This window comes from Acanthisitta chloris, unplaced genomic scaffold (genome assembly GCF_000695815.1).
Source record: "Acanthisitta chloris isolate BGI_N310 unplaced genomic scaffold, ASM69581v1 scaffold29951, whole genome shotgun sequence".
Classification (NCBI taxonomy): domain Eukaryota; kingdom Metazoa; phylum Chordata; class Aves; order Passeriformes; family Acanthisittidae; genus Acanthisitta; species Acanthisitta chloris.
This window is the reverse complement of record NW_008655943.1, coordinates 22,334-32,536: the sequence shown is the minus strand read 5'-3', so window position 1 is coordinate 32,536 and position 10,203 is coordinate 22,334. Positions and strand designations below refer to the sequence as shown.

General features: G+C 51.8%; 1 protein-coding gene across 1 annotated transcript; it reads left to right on the top strand.

Annotated features, from left to right (window-relative positions):
- Positions 1-323: 323 nt before the first annotated feature.
- On the top strand, positions 324-6,126 carry TNFRSF6B (tumor necrosis factor receptor superfamily, member 6b, decoy). Its single transcript, XM_009084131.1, has 4 exons — positions 324-365; positions 878-1,256; positions 3,326-3,520; positions 5,852-6,126. Exons 1-4 carry the CDS (start codon positions 324-326, stop codon positions 6,124-6,126), a joined length of 891 nt encoding a protein of 296 aa, XP_009082379.1.
- The last annotated feature ends 4,077 nt before the right edge of the window (positions 6,127-10,203 follow it).

The window sequence follows — 10,203 nt, the reverse complement described above, 5'->3', positions numbered from 1 at the left end:
CCCTCCCACCCCCTCGGGCGGTTACGCGTGTCGGAGTGCGGTCTCTGCTCCGTTATAAGGCTTTGCTCAGTCCCTGGGCTGGGGACAGCCGGCATCTCCCCCGGAGGAAGGGCTGTTTGGAAAGCAGGCGAGGAACCCCAGTCCTTCCCAGCAGCCCTTCCCTGTCAGCCCTTCCTTATCGCCCTCTCTCTGTCCTGACGCTGGCGGGCTGCATTGGCCCCGCTGATGCAAAGAGGAGCTTCAGCCCAGCCGGCACCAGCCTCTGAGGATCCCTCTCTGTTTCCCCAGGTTTCTGATCCCGGCGCTTGGAAGCTCTCGGTGTGATGCCATCCAGCCACATGCCGAGTTTGAGGCATCCATCCAAGGTAATGTACTGTCTGCTCATCGGGTTGTGCACATGAGGTATGACAGGGAAGGGAAGGATAAACAAGTTGTGGGATTCTCCAGTCCTATCCTGAGTATCCAGGTTTACAAAAGAAAGTTCCTGTGGATCATGCTGTGTGTTTGCTAGTTTGGAAATCTTCCCTTCTGCTGCTTGATTGTGAATGTCTCTCTTACCCCAAACAGTGGGGAACTGAAGAAAGGAGAATGTGCTGGAGCTGCTTCTAGTTTTGAAATAGGAAAATGGGGTTGTGAAGGCATCACAAATGGGTTTGGGAAGGATGGTCTGTCTCCTGGGATGGCAAGGGAGGGCAATGAGGAGGCATGGGGGGGCAGCAGCTGGTCCCCCACCGATACTTTGCCCTTGGGACTGGGGCAGCATGGGGAGGGATGCATCTACACCAATAACAAGTCCTGTAATAGCAGCAGCAGCGTTTGCTGCTCCCGCCTCTGCCAGAGGATGACCTCAGGGCTCTTTGCGCTGTCTTTGCTGTAGTGGATGTTTCCTCCTCTCCTCCTTTTCCTGGCTGAGCTCGGCTGCGACGCACACCCCACATACCAATGGAAGGACGCTGTGACCAGTGAGAGGCTCGTCTGCAAGCAGTGCCCACCGGGGACCTTCGTGAAACAGCACTGCACCAGGGAGGAGCAGACAGTGTGTGACCCCTGCCCAGATCTGCATTACACGCAGTACTGGAACTACCTGGAGAAGTGCCGGTACTGTAATGTCATCTGTGGGGAGAAGCAGGTGGAGGTGCAGCAGTGCAATTCCACACACAACCGCGTCTGTCAGTGCCAGGAGGGATACTACTCGGACATGGAGTTCTGCATCAAGCACTCTGAGTGTCCAGCAGGCTCTGGCATGGAGAAACCAGGTAAGTACCCAGCCAGGCAGTGGTGTGTGTATTCACAAAGCTCTTGTAACATCCCAAAATATCCACTGGAGCTAAGAATCAAGGAGAAATTCAGCAGCCAATGCTTGCCCATAGCATACTCTCTTTTTGCTCGCTGGAGCTGTGCCATCCTTGCAGGCATGCTCCTTTTCCAAGGAGCAGTTTAGTTGGGTTTTTCCCCAGCTTTCACTTTGAAAGCCTTTGAAATCCCCAGTATCACACTTAGATGGGATGTGGCAGTCCTGGTTAAACTGCCTCACCTGCCACAACAGGCAGTGACTCGCCCATCCCCGAAGCAGCTGCTGGTCCTGCATGGCTCTGGGCAGGTGGGAAAGTCCAGGCTGTTCCTGCTCCTCCATCAGCTCCCTTCTCCTTGCTTCTGTTAGTGCAGGAGCTGGGAATGCTGATTATCTGACCTAAAAAAGGTGTCTGATGATGCAAGGGCAGGGCTGGCGGATGCATGTGGCCCTGGGGCTGGGTTTTGTGTTGTTTTATTGAGCAACCTGGAGAGGCTCTGTTGAAAACATGCAATGGATATGTGGTCAGGTTCCAAACCCATAAAATCAGCCTTGTTTTGATTGAAGAGTCTGAGACTTCATCCCCTGACAAGATGTAAGTTCCAAGAGATTTAGGGGATTTATTTGCCTGTTGTTTCCCCAGTACAGATTTTCCTGGTCCCTTAGTTACTCGTGTGTATGTGTGCAAACTTTCTGAAAATACAAGTTGCCTATGAGCAGGTTTCCCTCTCTGCCCTTCTTCTCACTCCCTCCTGAAACACCAGGCTCTGCCTGGAAACCACAGCTGGGTACAACAAACCAGCATAGACAACACCAGCAAACCCAGCAGTATCCTGCTTCATGCTTTGAAGTGTGGAGGCTTTTGAAATGTGGAGGTTTTTGAAGTCCTTCCATCTGTGGCACAGAAGAGCTCCAGGCTTGGCAGCCAGAGGAGAAATACCTGTTGCCTTCAGCTGATGCATGTGGTTTGGGGTATAATTTTCTATAGGACATGACAAAACGCAGGAACACAATGAAAGGGGAAGTAGATCTCCAAAGAAATACAGAGAAGCTCTTTGAAATTAAACATGAATTTTACCTGGAGGGTTGGCAGTAGGACTGAGCAGCCATGTGAGCAAACTGGGCACTTCAGGAGAATTTTTTTTTTTATTATTGGTTTCTGTTACAAATGGGTCCTTGAGGATTGAACCCCAGCACAGCCACCTGAACTCCACAGCAAGGTCTGAGCATCCAGCATGGGTGGACAGAGCCCTGGTGTCAGTGTGGAATGGGGGCTGTGGGCAGAGCTCAGGGGTGTCTGGGTTGGATGAGGACTTTGATCCGTGTGCAGTCCCTCTGGGAACACTGCTTTCCTTTGGATTTCCCATCTGCAAACAGTGGCTCAGGTGCTGGGGTTATAGCTGGGCTGGCTGGGACTTGGACTCATAGAATGGTTTGTGTTGGGAAGGATCTTAAAGACCAGACTTCTCCTGGGAAAGCCAAAGCAACAGCGTGAAGAGGGTGCCACAAGGTAGAAACTGTGTTGTAACTAGATCTGTGAAGAGGAGGTGAAAGGGGTGTGAAATCTGCTGCTGTCGGGGCCCTTCCCTCGGCTCCCAGGGGACCTGGCGCAATCCTACCCGCGTGGCAGACAGCTCGGCAGGAGGCGCGGTGGGAAGTGCCAGAGCTGCCGAGGCCAGCAGAGCTTTCAATTCCTTACTTTTACTTTCACTTGGCCGGGAGCCTCTGGCTCCGCCGGGAACTGAAGGGCTGGTTTGGCAGCTCACCCTGCTGCCTCCTGCCCGAGACGTGTCCCTTCTCACAGCACATGAGATGTTCTCTTGTGTCTGGGGCTGATGGCAATTTATCAACACGGGCTTGGGAGAAGGCTGGGGAAAAGCACTGCTGTTTGCCCCTACACGTGGACACATTAATTCCCATCATTTCCAGAATATCACCCTCATGCTCAAATGGTGCCTGACATAATTCCCAGCTCCTGCCCCTGCTCCTGTGCCAGTTTGTCACCTGATGGTTCCTTTGCTTCTCTGTATGCAGGTACCCCCTTTGAGGACACCCAATGCCAAGACTGCCCCCATGGCTTCTTCTCCCCCAGCTCCAGCAAAGACCCATGCCAGCCACACCAGGACTGCGAGCAGCAGGGGAAGGTGACCAATGTGCAGGGTAACCAGTACCACGACACCCTCTGCACCTCCTGCAGAGTGGGGAGAGGAAACAGCACACAAGAACCAGGTGAGCTGCAGCTCTGCAGGCACAGGGAGGGTGCCAGGATCCGAATGCTGCCTGGGTGAGAGTGAACTTTTGGTGAAATAGCCTGTAAAAGCATGGAGTGATCCATAATCAATAGTAATTATAGATAAACCAATCTCTCTTTCCTCCTCCCCCTTAGGGTTGGCCCTGTAGGGCAAGGGCAGAGTGCTGGGTTTAACCATGGCCACTGCTCAGCAGGAGCAAAGCGCTGGCATTGAAATCCTGCTGGATCTTTCCAGGGACACCTGGCAATGCTGGGGCAGGAGGACAGTTTTGGTAGACATCTGGCTGTAGCTGATAACTGATGGCCATGCAAACAGTCACAGTGTGAAGGGCTGAGGCACTCAGCTTGGCTCCTGGCACGGCTCCAGTGCTCCCTTCTCCCAGGCTTCAGCCTGTTTACTGGAAGCTTTAATTGCAGCTGCAGCCTGGTACTGTGCAGACTGAATGGAGCACAGTCCAACGTTGATCAGAGCTGAGCTGAGTAGGGTGGATTTTGACCTGTCAGGTGAAAACGTAGAGACGTGGTGTCAACCATGTCACTGTGAAGGTGCAGATGTAGTGCTGAGATTCTGAGGAAGTGGAACGTTGGGCAAGAGTCACCAGCAGGCACAGATCAGAGAATTCCAGGTTGGAAGGAACCTCAAGGACCATCTGGTCCAATCTTTCTCGGCAAAAGAACAGGGCAAAGGTGCAGGATGGAGCAAAGTGCTGGTTCCAGGGGTGCTTTGTAACATACTCCCCAAGCTAGGAGGTGAGAAAGGGACTGAAAAACCATCTCACAGGCCCATTGCTGATTGAGCTGAGGCCAACAGCAGTTTGAAACCACCTGCTCCACCCTGAGCATCCAGAGAAGATACATGAGAGACAAACTCCATGTGACTGGTCTAGGTGGCTGTGACCCTGCACCCTTGAATTTCAAAAAAATGTAATCAGTCATAGAGCCATAGAACAGTCCAGGCTGGAAGGGACTTTGAATGTTCATCTGGTCCAACCTTTCTTCTGAAAGGGAGCCTGGATCAGATTATCCATTGCCACGTCCTGAAAACCTCCAGCAATGAGGATGTCTCAACATCCAGAGAAGGTAGTTCCAGTATGAAAAAAATGTCATTCTTCCATCAGGATGGAGCTTCAATAAAACTCACCCAGAGGGTGGTTAGGCACTGCAACAGGCTCCCCAGGGAAATAGTCATGGCACCAATCATGTCAGATTTGGACAACGTTCTCAGGCACATGGGGGAATTTTGGGGTTGTCTGTGCCAGACCAGGAGTTGGACTCAATGATTCTTGTGGGTCCCTTCCAACTCAGGACATTCCATGGTTATAGAAGCTTCTCCTCTGTGGTGAGGGAGTGAGGAGGCTGTTGCCATGCGGCACCTTTCCATCCTCTCCTGGCACTGCCTGACTCACACCACAAGTTCCCTGCCAGTACTGTGATCCCACTCCAGAGAGATGGCAAGAAAGCTCTGTCATCAGCAGGATGTGGTCCCAGGGGTGGAGGGTCAGGTGAGAGAGGTGGCAGCAGCACATGCACTGCCATTCATTAGACAATGGCCCTGCAGCCAGAGCAGCCTCTACATAGCTATTTCTAGAGGAGATGAGGCCCCAGCGATGGAGCTGAAGGGTATTTTTAACTCAGCTCATCATGATTATGCTCAAGAATCACATGGAGATCTGCTCATCCACAACCCGAGTCTGTCAGAGAGGGAGAGCCTGAGCAGTGGAGCCCAACCCACCCCACTGTAACCAGTGAAGCCATTCCCAGTGGCAATGGCATGAAACTGGGCTAGTCTCTCCCTGGTTGGGTAATCTTCTGACTCTCTTGAAAATTCTTTCTGATCTCATTCCTTATGCTGATGCACTCCAGCAGCTTCCACCAAGTGGGGCCAGATCAGTCCCAGTGCTCTGGTTGGGGCTGTGCTTGGGGCCGGTCCTGTCCCAAGATGTATAAATCTGTGGGGAAAACAGAAACTTTCAGGAAAAATAATGTGTAAATATTTACTGCAATTACTTCAGATTATTCTGGACTTTCCCTCTTCCTCTACTCCCTGATGGAATAGGTATATTTACTTTTTTTCAGAATTACAGGAACTTTTACACATTGTTTTCTAACTGCCCAGTATAGGATGGGTCACTGCTGGGAAGTTCAACTTTCCACTGGACCAGGTTGCTCCAAGCCCCATCCAACCTGGCCTTGAACACTTCCAGGAATGGGGCAGATGTCCCATGGAGAGGCTTGGCAGGGCTGTGCCCTGCTCTTCTGTGTCCCACACTCACCTTCCCTCTAACCTCCAGGCTGTTTTCTCCCACCAGCTGTAGAAGATGAGGATTGTCAACAAGCCATGATAGACTTTGTGGTGTACCAGAACATCCCCATGAAGAAGCTGAAGCGCCTGCAGCAAATCCTGGAGCGCTCACCAAAGAAGACACTGAGGACCAAGGCAGCCATCCAGGAGAAAGTCAGGACTTTCCTCACTCACAAGAAAGAGAAGCATCACGAGGTCACCAAGAAGCTGCTGGAGGCACTGCGAGTTGCCAAGCTCCACTCCATCGAGGAGAAGGTCCGCAAGCGCTTCCTCCTGCCCTGAGAGCATGAACTGGACTTTTGGGGTGCTTTTTGGTTTGACTTTTTTCTTCTGTGGCTTCGTTAATTTATTCATCTTTCCAAACATCACTTGAAAAGCAGTGTGAGAGATGAGTGATGGGTTGGAGTGACAGCATGCCATGGCAGCTGTGTCACTGCCGATGGGATGGGATAGGATGAGATGGGATGTGTGACCAGCAGTGTCACTATGCCAGTGGCCAGGTTAGCTCCTGGGAGCTTACCAGTATTGGTCACTGATTTTCCAGCCCTCAGCAAGGGTCAATATTAGATAAAAACCTGCATCCAGGGTCATTTTTTCTGTGGAAGATCCCAGCTCCCCCATATAGAAAACTGTCTGGCTTTGCTTTTAACTGTGCAAGTTTGTGTTTGTTGGGGGTTTTGGTTATTTAACGGTGTTTCCCACAGAGGATCCACTTGTGTTTGTTTGATGAGCTGATGGCTGAGGACAGGATGGCAGGAGGAAGTCACTGGCTCAGCTGGCTTGAAATTTGTCCTTAACTACCTGTTTTTATACCATGTGTGAAAGATGTTTTCTAAACAAAGAAACCAAAGAAGCTATTTTATCATATGATTGATTCTCTGGCATCAGAGTCCTTTCCTAGTCTCATCTGGAGGAGAAACGTGGTGTTGGGAGTCCCAGACTGTCATATCTGACCTTGTTTACCCTTACCCGCTTTTGGCACATGCTTCTCCCCATGGCATCATCCTTGGCCATGGCAGGGGGTTGGAATGAGATGAGCTTTAAGGTCTGTTCCAACCCAAACCCTTGTGTAATTCTGTCATCCAACACCACCAGCAACCCACATAGTTCCACAGCCCACTGATTCCAGCCTCCATGAGCCATGTCAAGGCCGAGTGCCAGCAGGATACAGACTGTCTGTGTTGGGATTTGTGGCCAGGATGAACCTCATGTCTCTTGGGTCAACCCAACCGTACCCCCCTGAGCCCCAGGTCTGTCCCCAGACCTGACTGGATGCTGCAGCAAGCGAAGAAGTGCTCAGTCAGCCACAAGCTGGTCTTGGAGCACTTGTGCTAACTGCAGGAGGGTTTTTTAAAGCAGGTGTTCCTTCAGGAAGCCAATAAGAGTGACCCCCTGGGGCATTTTCCAGCCTGTAACAAAGATGACGCAGAGCTACATCTGCTTTGATGAGTTTGACATTTTATAGCTCTTTTTTTAGCCGAGCAGTTGCCAGGAATAGTTTGTGGCTCAAAAGAGGAGTATTTCCCCCAAGCTCAGAGCTGTTTAAAGCCCTCTGAAGCATGTGCAATATGGAAGTGTCCCTGCACTTGTCCTGTGCGAGGAAGCTGACATAACTGAGGACAGGAGGGGATTTTAACCTCCCCCCCGCTGCCCTCAGACACACCCTGAGCTCTTCCCACTGCACTAACAAGTTTATCTATGGTGGGCTGGATGAACGCTGATGATCCTGGGGGGCTGTGCTTGCCTCTTCACTGCTCCAGAGCTCCAGAGGCTCAGGATGTCTGTTTGCACTCACAGGCTTGAACTGGGGATTGCAGGTTTGAACAATCTCGCTCCAGTTTTGGACTCTGAGGTTGAAGCAGCTCAGTGATCCTGATGTTGCCCTGGGTCAGTTCAGCCAGGGACAAAGAGAAGCAAATGGCTAAAAAGCAGCAGAGGGAACCCCTCACTCACATCTCTGCATTGAGCCACTGCTGGTCCTGGCAATCCCCTCAGTCCTGGCAATCCCCTCAAAGCTTTGTCAAGCCTGGCCTTAAAATCCTGCCAAGGAGCTTCACAGAGGACCAGAACTTCCCTTCCCAATGCTCAGTTATCACCACATCTGATCTGATCCTCCCCCAAGCTGCCTTATCCCAGTGGGATGCAGCACGGTCCCTGAATGTCACTTACTCCAAGTGCCCTGGCAGGAGTGAAGTGCTGATGTCATGGTTGGAGAGCAGCTGAGGCAGGAGATGAGAAGGGTTTCCATCAGAGCACTATGAGAGTTGAAGCACAGCTGCAGCACTTTGCTCCAAGGCAGAGTGCAAGGCAGAACACTCAGCACTGGTGGGTTGAAGGCTGGAGCAGATGGAGCCTCCAGTGTTGGCTGCAGCTCCTTGAGGGATTCCCATCATGCTGCATTGCAGTTAGTCCTGACTCAGCATGAAGGATTTGGTGTCCTTGGTCTGAATGGGAACAGGAGTGGGAGGGTGTTAGTGGAGTAACTGTCTCCCCTTCTTTGTTCACTGGTTTCTTCCAATATGTGCTTACCATGGGAGTTTGGGGGGATGGAAAATGGGAATATTGTTGGCAAGCAGCTGATATGGTTATCTCAGATGCTGGTTTAGTTGGGTGACTTTTCCAGAGAAAGAGGTGCCTTTTCTGTGTATTGGTGTGATAAAAGATCTCAGGGCTGAGGTGGAAGTGCCTGTGGGCTATGGTGGCTGAGCTCAGGGTCCTGAGACACCTCATGTTGTCCTTGGAGCTTGCTATCCCTTCACACCAGCAAGGGAAAACCTGGAGCGTGGGCTGGAGGCTTCCAGAGCTGTGCAGTGAGTGCCAAGGAGCCACGTCTGGTCCCTGGGCTCCTGGCTGAGCTGTGGCTGCTCTGGCAGTGTTTCATGGCAGGAGGTTCTGTAGGAGTCCAGGTCCAACCAGGCACTGGCAGAGGTGGAAGCAGAGTGGCTGTGGCCCAGCTGTGCCCTGTCCTGTGCCCATCTCTCCATGCCAACATACTGAGAGATGCCAGAGCCCAGTGGCTGATAAATTCAGCCTGAGCAGTGATCCTGCTGCTTCCAGCACCTCTCCTCCAGCTGGGCTGCCCTGGCCTGGAGAAGAGCCCAGGATATCACTTTTCTGCTGGATGCTGGCACAGAGGAGGGGTATTGGGGTTTTTTTGTGGGGAGGAGGTTACTTAACATCATGAGTGCTCTGTCCCACCCAAACACCAGTCTGCACAGACCCTTTGTCCCCTCACACAGAGGGGAAGCAGTGGATGCTTTGACAGACCTGCTCTCACCCAGAGGTTTGCCAGAGTTTATATCCCACTGACTCCAAGGGGTCAAACACACTGGGTAGGTGTGGAAGAGTGAGGAGAGCCTCTGGTTCCTCCCCATCCCCCTGAGAAGTGATGCCTTTTTGAGCCCCCATGGCCCTTCCAACATTGAGCATGGTACAACCATGTCTGAGCCACCCTCAGAGGAGGGACAATGTGTGTCTGGCACCATGTGCCATGCCAGGCTGCTGTGGGGACCACAGACCTTAGCCTGCCAGAACAGAAGGTGGTTAAATAACTGTGGATGGCTCAGTCTGTGTCAGACACCTTTGCACTGTCAGGGTTCCCTGGCACCAACCAGCACAGCACTGAGGGACTGGGGAGGACAGGTGATGCCCTGTGCCACTGGCAGCTCCCTGGCTCAGTGCCACCAGCGTGACTTGCTCTGCCAGAGCACATCCTGAGCACCCACGTGTTGCTATCAAGCTCTGCCAAGGGGGTTTTGAGCCTCTCCCCAGGTGTCCTCCCTGCCTGAGTCCCCTCATTGCTGAAATAGTTGGAATTTCTACGCAGGGAGGTTTCTCCTCACGTGGGCTCACAGATATAGTGGCTGCAGTGGATCTTTCTTGTACATATTGACCTTTAAAACAGCAGCAGCTTAGCACGTGAGTACTGCTCAGCTTCCAGGAAATGGCCCTTGCTGGAAAAGCGTAGGATGAGCACTGCATGGTGCCAACCCCAGCTCTCCCCACCTCCCACTGCCTGGCACCCAGACCACAATGAGCGCTCCCAAACCACCCTTGGGTTGGTTATAAATTATTTCATCTTTTCAGCTAATTAAAGTTAAGAGGATAAAAAACCCCTTTTGGTTTCCACTGAAGTTTACAAAGCCTGGAGAGAAGAGGAAGAGTCAGCAGCACGAGCTTCTTCCTGATGGCTTAAAAATTACTCTTTCCTCGTAAGCTGTGGCTGAGGAGACCACATGGGAGCTAAATCTGGATGGTAATCTAACATGGTGATCTAAATGTAGATGCAGTGCTCTCCCAGGATGACTCACATATTTAGCACACAGAAGATAATGTTTCAAATTCCACGAGTACTACTCA

Coding starts and splice junctions, on each gene's coding strand:
- TNFRSF6B (XM_009084131.1), top strand. CDS start 324: ATGCCATCCAGCCACATGCCGAGTTTGAGGCATCCATCCAAG. Junction 366..877: donor GTTTGAGGCATCCATCCAAG/GTAATGTACTGT, acceptor TCTTTGCTGTAG/TGGATGTTTCCTCCTCTCCT. Junction 3,521..5,851: donor AAACAGCACACAAGAACCAG/GTGAGCTGCAGC, acceptor TTCTCCCACCAG/CTGTAGAAGATGAGGATTGT.